At 39.8% G+C, this 17,076-nt stretch overlaps 1 protein-coding gene across 2 annotated transcripts in view; it reads right to left on the reverse strand.

Moving 5' to 3' along the window:
- The window catches only part of CRYL1 (crystallin lambda 1), a 76,012-nt gene that overhangs the window by 57,523 nt on the left and 1,413 nt on the right, over positions 1-17,076 (reverse strand). The window contains exon 2 of one of the 2 annotated variants that reach the window (XM_030561669.1): positions 15,560-15,667. The exons of the other annotated variant lie outside the window; for it this stretch is intronic. Within the exon in view, the coding sequence (XP_030417529.1) occupies positions 15,560-15,667 (108 nt within the window). The remainder of the gene's footprint in view (positions 1-15,559; positions 15,668-17,076) is intronic. 2 annotated transcript variants of the gene reach the window in all.

The following is a 17,076-nucleotide window of genomic DNA, read 5'->3' on the forward strand; positions in this document are numbered from 1 at the left end:
TCATGAATTCTCATGTTAGAGCAAAAAAATATAGTTGTTACTCTATGGTACTATCATTTTAGATGCAGTTGTGATAAAAAATAAAGAGTTGAAATAGGCAGATCTTCCTTTCACAATTTCATCTTTAAAGTAGTACTGAGTGTCAGTGAATGCAATGAGTAATACTAAATGAGCAGTATAGTAATAATAATTAAATAACTGCATTGACTTATTTTGTTTAGGAGAATCCATCCTCAACATACAGGATTCAGAAGACTATCCACCTTCAAGATCATCATCATTTTCTATAGTTTCAGAGTTATCTGCCAATGATAGTGTTTCAGTCACATCATGTATGTCACATAGCCACAGTATATCACCTGTAGCAAAAAAGAAAAAAGAAATCTCCATCATCCAGAATCTCTTATCATCCATAAATTTGTGATATGTACCAGCAGATTAAAAGAAGAGGTAATTTATTTAAAAAATTGCCTGGTTTCCTTATGCAACAAACTCTCCTTTCCATTGAGAACCCACACTTTATTAACATGGTTCAGTCATTAAGGCCAGGATAAAGTCCACCCAACTGAGCTGATGTCACAGGCAAACTGCTGGATAAAGTGTATGAAAGAGAAATTGAGCAGTGTGCAAAAGGTCTAGAGGGTAAAATTGTTAATCTGAGTCTTGATGGGTGAAGCAATGTCCACAATGATCCTGTTGTATGTGCTTGTGTGACAACAGAAGAAGGGAATGTCTTCCTTACAGAAACAATTGCTACATCAGGAAATGCAAACACAGCAGAATATTTACAAGAAGTAGCTATAACAAACTGTGAAAAAAAATTCAAATGTCTAGTGTATAGCTTGGTCACAGACAATGCTGCACATGTATCCAAGATGAGAAGAAATTATTTAGAAGAGAGCCCCAAGCTAATAACATACAGTTGCAGTGCTCATTTGATGCACTTCCTAGCCAAAGGCTTCCGTGTTCCAGAAATAAAGACTAATGTTGCTGAAATTGCAAAATACTTCCATAACCACTTTGCAGCAGCTGTGCTGAAAAAAGTGGGAGGAACCAAGCTAACTCTCCCACAAGACATGCGATGGAACTCAGTAGAGGACTGTTTTAAGCACTATATCAAGAACTGGCCTAGTCTGATGAGAGTTTGTGAACAAAATCGTGAAAAAACAGATGGTACTGTCACAGACAAAGTTCTCAACTTTGGGCTTAAGAGAAATGTTGAAACACATGCTGAGTACCCTGAAGCCTATTTCTGTAGCCTTGAACAAAATGCAGAGAAATAGCTGTTTTATTGCTGATGCTGTTGAAATTTGGAAGGAACTGAGTGAGATCTCAAAAACAGAAATATGCAATGACGGAGTTAAATTACAAGCATTAAAAAAACCGAATGGGACAAGCACTATCTCCAGCTCATTTTTTTGCAAATATTCTCAATACTCGGTACCAGGGTCAAACCTTAACTGCTGAAGAAGAGGAGTTGGCTATGACATGGACATCCAGCAATCATCCCTCTATAATGCCAACTATAATAAACTTCAGAGCTAAGGGTAAACCATTCAAGAACTATATATTTGCTGATGATGTTTTAAAGAAAACCACACCAGTGAACTGGTGGAAGTCACTTAAGCACTTGGATTCATAGACTGTTGAAATGATAATCTCACTTTTAACAGCAGTAGCTTCTTCTGACAGTGTAGAAAGAATATTTTCTTCCTTTGGACTAATTCATTCCAAACTGAGAAATCGTTTGGGACCTGAAAAAGCAGGAATGCTTGTTTGTCTTTTCCAGATTATGAACAAATAGGAAAACAAAGGTGAAGATGACTGACTGAGTTAGCTGCAGAAGCCAATATTTTAAGTTTCTCATGTTGACCTGGCTGATATTGTCAATTTAATTTTGGGTTGTTGTTTTTTTTTTTAACATTTCATTTAACTATTTTAGTTAAAAACAATTTTAACAAAAACAAACCTGATTTTAAAAAACTTGAATGTTTAACTAAATTCAAAAGTTCATATGCTTGTTTTGTTAAAATAGTATATGTTTGCTGTTGAAGACAAAAATCCAGAATACATAATGTTGTTGTTTTAGTTAAATAAAACAAATTAAATGTCTCTCTGGTGATGTTCTCCTCCTAATACAGCATGGCAAGAAAATCCTCCAAATATTAATGATTAACCTGTTGAACTGGAGATAATTCACCTCCCAATGACTTCATAAATATCTGCTTCAATTACCTTTGGTAAATGAAATAACCAAACAATCATTCATTTTCTGACATTTTTAACAGTGAGGGTGATTAACCATCAGAACAAGCTACCAAGAGAAAGTCTTCTCAATACAGTATGAAAGAGAAACCCCTCAAAACGCCTGATTTTTTGTACATCTACATAGAACATAAACTGCTAAAAATAAACCTTGAAAAATAAAGTTAAATAAACCCTAAAGAAGCCCTAGTTATGGCCTTTAACTCCAAATGTACTCAATGGATTATAAAGAAGGTGGAATTGCTAATATACTAGAAAGAACAAGTGAGGCTAGTCATTGCATGGAACATGCAAGATGTCAGCATGTACCCTGACTCATGATTTTTAAAATAACTTTTTCCTATTGACTTTGGCCTTTTCTTTAAATAGAGTTTACATATTTTTTTGTAAGTAACTCTGTGTAAGTTTTGCTGTATTGTAGAGTCGACAATGTCAACAAAAACAAAAAGAAAATGAATCAATGACACAATGATCTTTAACTTCCAATCTAAGAGTTGCAAGCCTGGGTGAACAGACAGAGATATTGCATTCCTATTCTCTCTTGAGCATCTGCACTGAAAAAAAATCCAATAAATTAATTCTTTGTTAGGGGAATGAAACCAGAAGTCTGAAATGAGAACAAAATTTCTGGGGTCAGTTTGGCTTGCAACTCCCTGCAGTTGCTTAAATCCATAATCGGCATTAGAAGTTACATTTTAGTATATGCACATTTTTAACCTTCTGCTGAGACTTTTATTCTATTCATAACTTCTTGCTGTTTTGATTGCAAATGCATCTACAATATTGAGAGTTCACCATAAGTATGACAGAAAATGGAAGTGACTGACCCGTAATTGGAGATTTTTCAATGTGTGTTGTTCCTATCTATATTCCACAAGTGGGTATGCATGTGTTCCATGCGGCTGAGATTTGTAAAAGTAATGTCTGTTGGTCCACGCACGTGCAGTTGTTCTTCTCATGCTCCGAACTGGGGGCACAAAGGGCGGCAGAGACTGACACCTTTCCAGTTCCTTTTCTTATGTGAATCAGGTGGGATACGAAGCAGAGGGGATGGAAGGCAGGTAAAGATGGTCTCTTTGGGTGTAGAAATATTTCTAAGGACTCAGGCCAATAGAAGAGGAGACTGTGGATAGGGCAGAATGAAAATATCCTCTGGTGAGGTAAAGGTTTCAGTCCCTCCTGAAGTCTGAGGAGTCCCTGAGGTGGGAACCAATGAATCACGGGTGTCCAAAGGTCTGATACTCAGAGGATCCCACAGGGAATGCGCTTGAACTGTCAAATGGGAGTCCAGTACAGAGCTTCCAGACTGGACCTGATGCTAATCTTTTTCTCTATGGACAGTGCTAGAATCAGCACTGATACATCTTCTTCCTTTGAGTCTTACCTTAGAAGATGTATGTGCAGGCCTAATTCCTTAAGAGCTGTTTTCAAGGACTCACCTACGTTGGACCAAGATGGAAGGGAATCCATTTTTCTTAGAAGCAGATCTGAATGAGAATCTGTCCTTATGCTATGGTCATGTCCCCGATTCTCATGAGAGGGTTTCTTAGGCTTAAGTGTTTTGCCTCTACTCTGGAGTTTGTGCGCAGAGGAGCACTGCTCACAGTCTATACAAGGGGGGGATCTCCTCAGCCTTGATCCAACTGGGGCCTCATGGCCTGATCCACAAGGTGCTACTGTCTCTCACAAGACTAAGGAGGGTAGGGAGCCCCAGGTGCTGCACTTGGTGGCAACCTGAGCCCCACCATAGCAGTAAAGGCAGTGCTGGAGCTTGTCACTGATGGATAAGGAACAGAGGCAGGAGACACAAGGCTCTTGGCATAGTCCTCCTTGGGGAGAAGCTCCCACAGATGGGAGACTAAACGAATGATAAAAACACTAAACACTAAGTCTAAATTTACCAAAAACTTTTTACAATATGTATTTACTGTAGAGGAAGATCATAGTGGACCCAGTATTCTGACTTAGGCCAAACAGAGGTAAGAAGGAACTGGAGAAACATCAGTCCACACCACCCTTTATGCCCTCAGTTTGGAGCACAAGGAGAGAAACTTGCTAACGGACACTACTTGCTATAAATCTCCAGTTTCATGCACATGAGCGCAGTGTGCCCAAACATACAGGAACCAGCACTCGAAGAAGAATCAGACCTTTTCTGCCTGAAACTTAGAGCTGATTGGAAATTCTCTGATGGACTATTTTTCTGTGGGAGAATACAGATTTATTGAAATCTAAGCATTTCATACAAACCGAGCTTCCACGCTTTCATCTCCCCATTAGCCCTCGGGTTCTTTCTTAAACACAGCTCTGTGCACATGAAACACCATCCCTGAACTAACCCATAAGGCCACAGCCCTCTTACCCTTACAATCCAGCATCAAGACCCATTTCTATAAAAAAAACCCAGCCAATTAACAATGGCTAACTAGAGGTTAACGTTAACTGGCATTTATTAAAAACACTCTTATTATTCAAATACATCTAAAGGTGCACACGTAATGATGAAAAGTTATTACTGTCACCTTTGTCTCGTTTTTCCTCCTTCTCTTGTATGGTTTATAATACTTACTTGTGTCTTGTCTTAAACTGTTAGTTCTTTGGATCATGGGCAGTGTCTTCCTAGACTGGAATCTCTTGGTGGTGGGCAAGGAAGAGAGACTTCCCATGGCCTTTCTTATTCCTTATATTAGTTTTAAGTAGTTTGTAATGCATTGGCTTGCTTATGTATAGAATTGTGCACCAATGACCTCTGCTGGACAGAGTGTTAATTCTACTTACAAACTCATCTAGATTCATTGCTTTTAAAAGCCAGAAGGGATCATGATGATTATCTAGTCTGACTTTCTGAATAATACAGGTCACAGAACTTTGCCCAGTAATGTCTGCATCAAGTCCATAACTTTAGCTATTGCATATACCTTCTAGAAAGACATTCAACCTTGATTTAAAGATTTCAAGAGATGGAAAATCCACCACACCCTTAGATAAATGATTCCAATGGTTAATTACCCTCCCTGTTAAAAAATACACCTTATGTCTAGTTTGAATTTGTCTAGCTTCGGCTTCCAGCAATTGCTTCTTGTTATGCCTTTGTCTGCTAGATTAAAGAGCTTTCTATCATCAGAAATCTTCTCTCCATGTAGGTACTTACAGGTAATAATGAAGTCACCTCTTAACCCTTTTCTTGGATAAAATCAATTGAGCTTTTTAGTCTCTCACTGTAAGACAGGTTTTCCAGATCTCTAATCATTCTGTAGCTTTTTTCTGAATAATTTCCATTTTTTCCACATCCTATTTGAAAAGTGGTACAGTACAACCTCAGAGTTGCAAACAACTGGCACTAGAAAAGGTTCAAAAAAGGGCAACTAAAATGATTAGGGGTTTGGAGAGGGTCCCACATGAGGAGAGATTAAACAGGCTAGGACTTTTCAGGTTGGAAAAGCAGAGACTAAGGGGGGATATGATAGAGGTATATAAAATCATGAGTGATGTGGAGAAAGTGGATAAGGAAAAGTTATTTACTTATTCCCATAATACAAGAACTAGGGGTCACCAAATGAAATTAATAGGTAGCAGGTTTAAAACAAATAAAAGCAAGTTCTTCTTCACGCAGCGCACAGTCAACTTGTGGAACTCCTTACCTGAGGAGGTTGTGAAGGCTAGGACTATAACAGCATTTAAAAGGGAACTGGATAAATTCATGGTGGTTAAGTCCATAAATGGCTATTAGCCAGGATGGGTAAGGAATGGTGTCCCTAGCCTCTGTTTGTCAGTTTGTTTGGAGATGGATGGCAGGAGAGAGATCACTTGATCCTTGCCTGTTAGGTTCACTCCCTCTGGGCCACCTGACATTGGCCACTGTCCGTAGACAGGATACTGGGCTAGATGGACCTTTGGTCTGACCCGGTACAGCCGTTCTTATATTATGTAACTCAGGAATGGAGTAACTCTAAGCAAATATTATGGTTGTTCTTTCAAAAGTTGACAACTGAACATTGACTTAATACAGCTTTGAAACTTTACTATGCAGAAGAAAAATGCTGCTTTATTTGTTTAGCAGTTTATGTTTAACACACTGCTGTACTGTATTTGCTTTTTTTTTGGTCTTGTGTATGCGCGCGCACACACACACACGTTACCTTTAGTTAAATTGGTGTAATTTATTTGTAAACTTATTTTGTTAAACTGCTGTAAGCCAGGTTTAAACCAATGTAAGCTTCACCACTCACAAAACTGGACCAGTTTAACTAAATCAATTTAAAAAAATAAATAAAAATGCAATACCTTTAATTAAACCTTTTGTTTGCATCCTCTGGATTTAGACCAGACCTAAGTGTTTGGGAAATCCCTGTACTAAGCTGAGTGAATCCTGCCTTTTAGAAGCATAGAACTCCCAGCACTGATATGTACTACATCCAAAGGAAAAGTCTTTATAGCCAAAATTTTGCTACTGATCATTTTTTAAATACAGAAGAGGAGGGATCACCACTGTGATGCCTGAATCAATTGTGTGTTGGAGCAATATAGTTTTTCCTATTTCTATTACAGTAGCACCAAGAGGCCTCTACCAGGATCAAGGCCCCCATTTGCTAAACAATGTATCTATACTGAGCAGGAGACAATCGCATACCTAAAGAGATTTCAATCTAAACAGACAAGAGAGACAAACAGTTAGAGAGTAACAGAGGCACAAAGAGGTGAAGTAACTTGCCTAAGGTCATGCAGCAGGTCAGTGGCAGAGCTGGCAACAGACCCTCGGTCTCATGGGCCCCCGTCTCATGCAACATTTACTACACAATATTGTTTCTACTCAATATGACCATCACCACAAATTATTAATAATTAGCTCTTTACATCTTCAAAGTTCCATAGAAAGATTAAGTATTTAATCCTCACAACAACCCCTTGTAGACCAAGTAATTACACATTATTTTCTTCATTTTACAGGTGTGGAAACTAAAACAGAGAGGTTAGTAACTTGCCAAAGGCATTAGGAATGATATATTAATCCCATGCTTATACATTTGCCCCATGCTTCAACTAGCCTAAGCAAAAGGAGATTCCTGAAGTACCCTGAAGGTGAAGGTAAGGAACAAAATGCTTCGTTAAAACAAAATGTTTACAAAGGATTAAGAAATGTGATATAGTTTTCTGTACTTTTCCACAAGCATTTAGTATTTTCAACTACTCTCACAGAGACAAGAATATTTTGGCATTGCAAAGTGCACTGTATTATCACATCTGGAATTCTGTTGCTGATTATTAATATTCATATTACCAATGTAAGTTGAATGGAGTCTGTTTTGAGGTATGTAACAACATATCCTATTAATTAATAAAACTGTTTTGACTGGACCTTCTCTGCCTTGATTGGCTGTTTGTGCCAACCCTCTCCCCATCCCCATAGTCTTTTGTCACTACAGGTCAGTCCGCACCTGCCCCTCTTCCACTCTTCTCCCTACCCTGTTCCACATACGTCCCTTCCCTTCAATTTGCCCTCTCTCTTTGCTTCTCTTTCCATTTAGCTTATCCCCTCCTAAATAAACCCACACCCCAAAAAACCCCACACCCCAACCGTGTCCATCTTGTGTATTTAGACTGTAAGCTCTTCAGGGCAGGAATCATCTACTACCCTCTGTCCGTATTGTGCCTAGCACAATGGGGCCACATTCTTGGTTGGTCCTTAGGCAGTATCATAATGAACAAAATTATAAGAAGATACACTGTCAAGTTACTGGCTTTACTGATTATTCATTTTGCACCTTCCCTGATTTTTAGAAGCTTGAAAAATACTATTCCTAGCAATGCAGTCCCTTCCCATTTCATCCCTCTGAAAGCTCTTGAAGTTGTACTGCATACTATTACAGTTGTACTGCATACTTTTTGAGAGTTGTTAGTTAGCTATTGCTTCTGATCAAGTGAGCAAGAGATGAAACAAAATATTGCTGGTTTTGGAGAAGGGCAGTGAAGGGGTTAGCTTATGTTAAAAAGGAAGCCTACTCTGATAAAAGTTTCTGTCACAGAAGCCCCAATATGATGCTAGAGCTACCACCATACCCCTCAGTAGAGCACTCTGTGGATGGAACCCTCCAAAGAATTTCCCAGGGTGAGCCACCAGCATCCTGCACGAAAAAGAGAGCAACAGAAGCAATGTTCAGCAGCGTTAGGGGCAAGGACTAGACAAGCCCAAACAAGGAGCCAGTAGCTACAGCAGTCTGCCTTCCTCCTTCCAGCAGCACCAGGGGGCAGCACATTTACACAGACAAAAGCCATTTCAGTCAGCAATTCCGGATTCTGTGAGCTGTTTTGGGAGACTGATGGCTTGGGTGAGAGGTGTGTAGGGTGACCAGATGTCCCGATTTTATAGGGACTGTCTCGATTTCTGGGTCTTTTTCTTATATAGGCTCCTATTACCCCCCACCCCTTGTCCCGATTTTTCACATTTGCCGTCTGGTCAGCCTAGAAGTGAGAGACAGTTGTGTGGGGCTGAAGGGGTGACAGGGGCAGCTCTAGACATTTTGCCGCCCAAGCATGTCCTCATGCCATGGGGGGTGCTCTGCCGGTCACTGGTCCTGCAGCTCCGATGGACCTCCCGCAGGTGTGCCTGCGGAGGGTCCGTTGGTCCCGCGGCTTCGGTGGAGCCACGGGACCAACGGACCCTCCACAGGCATGCCTGTGGGAGGTCCACTGGAGCCGGGGGACCAGCAGACCCTCCGCAGGCAAGCCGCCAAAGGCTGCCTGCCTGCCGCCCTCCCGGCAACCAGCAGAGTGCCCCCCATGGCATGCCGCCCCAAGCGCTTGGCGTGCTGGGGCCTGGAGCCACCCCTGAGCGGCAAGTGGAGATAACTGGGAAGAGGGGTAGGTAAGGACAAGCCCCAGTGGCAACTTCACAGCCCCTGACAGTAATGACATATGAGTTTACATTCCAAAACTGACCTATGAACTTTCTGCCCTCTTCTGTCCAGTGGCTGTAAGGACCCACCCTAACTCCTGGACGGCAAAAGACAGCAGGAGATTCCTGAGACAGGCATCCAAACGCATTTGTGCAGGGAGAGAGGAGTTAAGATGTTATGTAAAGGAAGAGAGCCCATTGCTCAAAGGAGTCGTGTGGATAACTGTTTGTAAAGGAAAGAGCAATAAATAATGCAAAGATGAGCGACAACTAGAGTGGAAAAAATATACGTATACACAGTGAGACCATGGACCCTGCCCAGAGATCAAATTTTAAAGTGTACAAGACAGTACAAAACAATGCAGGCCTATGAGTAGGGTGTGTTATTTATAACCAGGATACTTTCCAGAACAACTGAATTTTCAGAAGTTTTTTGAAGGGAGAATTTCTTTACATGATTCTTTTATTAAAAATAAAATTTAAGTATAGACAAAGTGGCACTGAGACATGGCAAGAATACAACCCAGATGCTGGTCTTTCCTCTGTCTATTCCTTCCTACGTGACTCAGATTGGAGAGATGTGCAGATAGATGGTTGGCTTGAACAGCAGCGGCAATAAGGCACAGACTTCAATCTGTGAGGCTGGGATAGGTAGAGCTCACAAAGACTTTTTCTGGAATAGCATATTGTGGGATCCTATGTGATAGAATACCCTGTAGTTGTGGGGAGGAAGGGAGGTGGAGGGACTATCCTAACTTGTCCTATAGACTCAGACCCTACAGAAAGAAAAAGTCCATGGCCTAGTGAGAGAGGGTATCCTGCCCCTGTATTTCAGTGTAGTGGGTGGCTAGGGGGTCTGTTGGTTTAAACAAGGGTACGCACACCCCGCAAGATTTCTCTATAGCTGGTAAACCAAAAAGGTAGGTGCAGATTATATTAAAAAAGAAGACACAGAGAAAAATACTTATGAATTCATATATGTAACAAAAGAAACTAAGGCCAGAATTTTTAAAGGTAGGTGCCTAAATCTAGGCTTCTGGTTAAAAGTGGATTGATTTTCAAAGATGTTGAGCTCCTGCATCTCCCACTAACTTCAGTAAGATTTATGGGTGCTCAGCACTACTGAAAATCAGGCTATTTATTTAGTTACCTAAATATCGCTTCAGGAACCCAGCTTTAGATTTAAAGCTTCTGTTTTCATTTCTTTCATACAGTGACTAGTGGAGCTCTCCCTTATTGACTGGACAGCCACCACAAGCCCCAGGAAGGGCCAAAATTAAACATGTTGCTAGGTATTTCCAGATTCTAATACTTAGGTCATTTTTTACTGCAATGTTCTAAATTCCTAACTCAAACATTTAGTTTTTCTTTTGGTGTGTTCACTAAATGCATGAGCAAAGAAACAACTTTCAGTAAGGTTACCCAGGACCCCTTCAAAAAGTGACAAACTTCTCAGGGTATCTCAGAAATATCTCTATTTATTTGGTGAATATGAGGGAGAAATGGAGGGACAAAAAAAGAACTTTTATAAGATCTATACGCTATTTGTTTCCACTTATTTTGCCAATAACTTCCATTGATATAATTAGGAGATGAAATAGACTGTCCAAAGTTTTACCGCTCATGATTCCATAGGAGTCTGTTCTATTGAGTTTAGACTTTGGAGTTCCTTTTAAAAAGTTAATTAATTGGATATAGAGAGAAGAGTGTTTTATTTATTTAGAATGTTACCCAGGTGCAATTTTGTAAGTGGCATCCTTAAAAATACATACAATAATATATGGGTAAAAGCCGGCCACACACAGCTACAATTAGAATACAATACATTAGTTTCTGCAAGAAGAAAAACTGACCACAAAACTAACACAAGTTCCTCTTTTCCCCGGTAATTCACTTTTTCCTTTACATTATCTGTCCTTACAAGTTAAATGTTGATGTGAAACAAAAATTTCTCCATAAAACATGAATCAGCGACCTAAGGGAAAATACTTGTCATCCTTTTCAGACATTTCTTAGCTCAGTTGCACAGTTAAGCAGTGTATAGTGGGATGAAACACTTCTAATGTGTAAACATTTTATAGAACAGAATATGAATTCATGCAATGTCTTTTTGGAATCTGACTTCCCATTACTGTATATAGCTTCCTTCTTGCTGTAGTAAGATAAGGCCCTGAAACATAAACTCTTGTATCAAAGGCCCAGTCTGAGGCCTGAAGCCTGAACCAAAGTATTTCCTGACATTGCTAAGCAAAAGCTGGGCTGTGAGCCAGAGGCAGGCCCCACTCACAGAAGTTGGTGAGAAGAGGGTTGTTAGAAGCAGGTGCATCCACACATAAGTGCTAATAAGAGAACTTGTGCCAAGATGACATCAGAACACTCCACAGAGATAACAAGGCGCAGGCAGGTGCATCTAAAAGACCAGGTCAAAAGGACAACACGATGGATAGATTTGTTTGAACCAACATGATCAAAGAGGGAGACAGCCCCCAATGAGTCAAGGGGCTGTACTTCAATACATCAGTAGGGATGAGTAATCTGTCCTGTAACTATAAAAGTAGGTCCCAGAGTGCACATCTTTGTCTGGCCTAGGAGGCTGCGGAAAGTCCGACCACTGACTGAGCCGGTCCATTGCCAGGGGGCACATATTTGTAGTATGTCTTGTAGAGTATACGGGAAACTATTACTGTGTTCGTTTGACAATAAACCTGGCTCAAGTTCCTTCACACCTTACTAGAGTTTGTGGTCTTTGGGGGTTCTCTCGGGGTTTGCTGTGTCAGCTATCTGCGCAGAGCTGGGGCAGCACACAGAGGGAACCCACACACAGCCAACTGTTATCATCATCGAATAAGAGCAGAGCACCATACCAGTAGCTATTGACAACACTTGCCTTTTCATAAGCAAATGCAATATACATAAAAGTTCTGTGTTTAGTCTCAGAAATAGGGTTCTACTTGGTCTTCTGACCCACTAACTTTTAACTTTAACACGCTGTCCTCAAAGAATACTGTACTCATAAACCAAAGGGACTGCTGCTTGCAGGAAAGGAGTTTAATGAACGGCAAAAAGGTTACAGTATACACTTTACACAGCAGGTTGCACCATTACTGAACAGAGACCATGAGAATTTAGCAATTGGTGTGGTGCAGAATTCTTCATTAACTTGTCCATTCAACTGAGCATTTCTAGGCTGTTCCAATATAGTGAATTCTTGTTAAGAATGCTACTAGTGTTAGTTCTAGCTGGATGTATGTCACTTTTACAGCATGACCTTCCCCTTTTCCTCCCATTTCCTCTGTGTCAGGGCTCTAACTGCTGTGTGCCTGATAATTAGCTAGGCAGGAAATCTGTCTCACTTAGTTATAGCTTATACATTCCTGTTTCCTTACCTTATGCTGATGTACTGTATGTGTGCTCCCAGGTGATACCACCTCCATATTTTCAATCTTGCTGCAGTGTGCCCAAATTTCATTATTTCATTTGGTATTTCCTAGTATATAACTACTCTATTAGTCAACACACCTGCCACAGGGCATGCTTTAAATTTTCAATACTGACATTATTAGCGAGGCAGCTTTATTGATATTCTTGTTCCACCTGGATCTCCTCTCCAGTCACAGGGCTATGTATGATGCAAATAATTTAGCCTGTTCTGCAGATGTATACATGGTAATTAATATCCATTGTGTAAGACTTGCATAAAACCTGAAACACTTGCTTCAAATATGGTTTACAAACTATTACTCTGGGTTTTCCTTTTATAAACCAGGTTTATGTCCTAAAAAGTGATGAATACCTGAGTTTTATTACATTTCTTTGTACAAGTAATTTGACATCTGCAGTCATTTATTATTTTTAAACACATTCTCTCTTGGTAAAAAGGGTGATCTGCAATTTTTTTTTTGTTTTGGTATACTCAAATTTCTTATGGTTTCAAACAGTTGTATACAATAAATTCAGGGTATGTGAACCACAAAAAACAGTAGATATTTGATACAAAAGCTAATTACAGTGGAACAAAATTCCCTTTTTTCAGTTCTAAAGGTGTGTAACATGATAGATATGCTGACGTCTTCCCCAATCTTCTTTTAGAGGACTTAAAAATAAGGAAAACCAATAAAACCAAATTCACAATGGAGTAACTGTCAACTTGTTTTGTAGGAGTCATAGTACATGCATTGAAAAACACAACGTAAAATCATCATTATACTCAGCTTCCACTGCAATTAAATATTTCAGCTCCTGTAGCAGAACTTAGCATCATGGCAGTAGTTCAGAGTGAATTATAGCAGTCTGCTGTAAAGTCACTGTGTTAAGAGTTTTCATGCTAATATGAATTTGAACTATCAATATAATTTTTATCATCAAAACATCACCTAATGTAACTGCACAATCTGTTCTTACTCATATAAATATTGAATGAGTTTCAGAAAATCTACTTCTATTAAAATATGCTGTGTCACTGAGTTTCACCGATTAATTATATTGTGTTAAAGCAGAATTAAGTCTCTTGACATGTATTGCTTTTTACTACAGAGTGCCTTGAGAGTTATGCATGAAGGAAGAGACTATGTGGAAACATCCAACTAGTCTATTTCCTTTTATGCTTTTTTTTTCCCTGTGCTGAAAGTGTTTGGGTGAAATCCTGACTCCATTAAAGTCCATGGGAGTTTTGCCAGCATTTCACACATAACCTGTTCTTAGGATATGCCTGCACTCAAAACACTGCAGTTGCGCCACTGTAACACTTCAGTGTAGACACACACTACAGCGACGGAAGGGGTTCTCCCACCACTGCAGTTAATCTACCTCCCCAAGAGGCAATACCTAATTTGACACATACTGATGGAAGTTTTCCGTGTAGTCTAGCCTTTACTTTCCTGTAAATACTCTAACTCTCTCACAGCCACCACAGACTTCTCTAAGTCAGAAATGCACAAACTATGATATTGTGGTATAGAAGTATTTATATTGGGTTATGGTGTCACCAGAACATATGAAGTTATTTCATGTCACAACAAACATCACAAAGCAACAACAAAATGCCAAGCCTATAGTAAGTGGAGGACTCGTCCCTCATCATGTTGCCCAATTTCCTAGTTTAGGGCTAGACAATACATTTTAGCACTGACCTGAGTAAAACAGTGGGTAGCTGGACGGCAGCACAAAGAACCACAGAAGAGGTTGTGCCTTTCTGCCCACCCTAGTTCACTGGTGTGTAATCTGTGACAACTCTTTTTGGTTCATATTCCTCTCCCCACAGAGTCAGCTGGCTCTGCCTCCCCACATTCCACCCACCAGAACCAGCTCAGCCTACAAGTCACCTCTCCCACTTGCTTCCTTGGGATGTAGTATCTGGCTCTCAGCCTCTGTGCTTCCCCCCAGCACTTGGAGGTATGATCCACATAGCTCTAATTTGGCAGACAAATTGGAGAAGAAGGAGGGAGAAAAGCTTTACTCCAAATGATCACATAAGGGCTAGATTGTCAGTAGCCCTAAGATGGCTTACAGTTCTTTATAACACTTCCCCATTTTAATTAACAATAACTGAGTCATCAGTAAAACTTGCTACCTCACTAGTCACCCCTTCTGAGCAGGTTGTTAATAGATACAGAACACTGAACCCAGCAGTGATCATTAAGGAACATAACCATTGATATCCTTCCATCTTGGAAACTCTTTAGACTCTGCTTCCTTTCCATTCAAAAGCCTCTATTTGCATATATTTTCAGTTTACAATTGTAGAGTGGTACCAAATTCTCTCTTGTACTCCATTCCTGAATTATTAAATCACTAAGTTTAGAATTTGTGGGTGACTAAACCCTAAGATCCTGTAGGCTGAAATTTTCAAAAATAGGAGGTTAAGCTCCACATCCATCTTTAGGCACCTACAGGTAGTAATTTTTGAAGTCTCTAAATGACTTAAGAGCACAATCCCACTGAATTCAATGGTACTTGTGTTCCTAAGTCACTTAAAGAACAGGAGTACTTGAGGCACCTTAGAGACTAACAAATGTATTTGAGCATAAGCTTTCGTGGGCTACAGTCCACTTCATCGGATGCACAGAATGGAACATATAGTGAGGGTATATATATATATATATATATATATATATATATATATATATATATATATATATATATATATATATACACACACACATGAAACAATGGGTGTTACCACACACACTCTAACAAGAGTGATCAGTTAAGGTGCGCTGTGACCAGCAGGAGAGAAAAAAACTTTTTGTACTGATAATCAAAACCAGACATGCTAACTTTAACCTCATTTTTTAAGAAAAGGGATTGCGGCCAGAACTCTTTTATAATTGTAAATGCTAGACTTGAGTAGAGATTTATGTTGCAGTGCCAGTTTATCTCAGTTGAAGAAATCAGGTGACCTACCTAATGTATTCCAGAGCGCTTGTTATCTGCTGTTGCACAACATCATAAAGTTTTACTTTGAAGCCTCCACCAGCAAACACCATCGCCCAGCTGCGACCAATGAGTCCACTAAAGAGTAAATAAATAGAAAATGTTTATGCGTGTAACTACATAGTTCATTTCTGCACCATCAAAAGGATTGTTGATTTAAATGGGTAATGACTTTTCCTACCTGGAAAAAATGTGCATTGAATGCAATAGACTACAATATGGCCTCTATTTGTTTGAACACCAGTATAATAATTTATATGAGTAATCAACTGCCGCTGCACAGCCACCAAAGGATTGGGAGGGGCATATAGGAGGGAAACTAGAGAAGAGGAAGGAATAGTGAAAGGTTGGAAGAGGGAAGGACAAAGGGGGCACAAATAATTTGTGGTTTGTTTTTTATTTAAACTGTTAAAATAAGCTCTTAGTGATGTGACAAGTCACTGAAAACATAGTACTCTGTTCTGAGCTATATCTTCTGGACAGCGCAGCTCAGGAGGTACAGCTTGGGATGAGAAGAGGGGCAAATATGGCTTTAAGGCATCTTTGTGTCCTCTGAATTCTGGACACACCCCTAAGTTTGAGTTGGAGCAGCCTAGGAACACTCACGCTGAGGTGTGCCACCATGCTGCAGCCTGTGCAGGAGAGCTCAGTCAACAACCTTTGGAGGGGTCATGTCACAGCTCGCAGCATGCATGGTGCAAACAAGAGGAGAAGAGCACAATGATAGTTCATATTTCTATAGCCTCCCAGGATCTCAAAGTGATTCACAAACATTAACAAACGAAGCGCCACCATACCCATTATACTCCTCTAACAAAACAGGGACACTAGTGTACTGTGGTTAAATGACTTGGCTTTGTTACAGATCTGCTGTGTGACATCAGTCAAGAATAGAAACCAGATCTCCTTACTTCCATTCATATGTTTTTTAACTATTACACATGCTTCCTCTTGTTACTAAAAGAGGATCTGCTCTTCTATTTTCCTTTGAACTGCACGAGTGCCACAGGAAAGTTTCATTCTATAAGGCCATGTGACCAACAGTGAAGGAGGACATGGGTAATGAAAGAGAATCAGCAATATGCCAGGAGGCAAAGGAAAGGCAGAAGAGAAAAGAAAACCGGAACAGTCTTCAGTTAAAAACAAAACAGGAAGCTTTTCAAGGAGACAGAAGGAAACAATGGAAAAAATTGGAACACAAACAGACTTTAACTTCATGTTAAATGTTGCTGAGCTGGCACAAAGCTGTTCTCTCCTCTTTCTCTGAAAAAACAAACAGGATTCCATAAAAAAAAATAATAATAAAAAACCCAATTCGCATCAACTTCTAAGCTGTTTACTGAACCCATGCGGATATGGGATTAAAACTTGTTAGCCACTGTGGCATCCTTATATCGTGGTTATCACTAAAGTATTTGTCAAGTGCTTCTTAAACTATTATAAGCTTATTATTCTGCACCTTCAATATTAAGGAGAAATCCATATAT

This window comes from Gopherus evgoodei, chromosome 1 (assembly GCF_007399415.2).
Source record: "Gopherus evgoodei ecotype Sinaloan lineage chromosome 1, rGopEvg1_v1.p, whole genome shotgun sequence".
NCBI lineage: Eukaryota > Metazoa > Chordata > Testudines > Testudinidae > Gopherus > Gopherus evgoodei.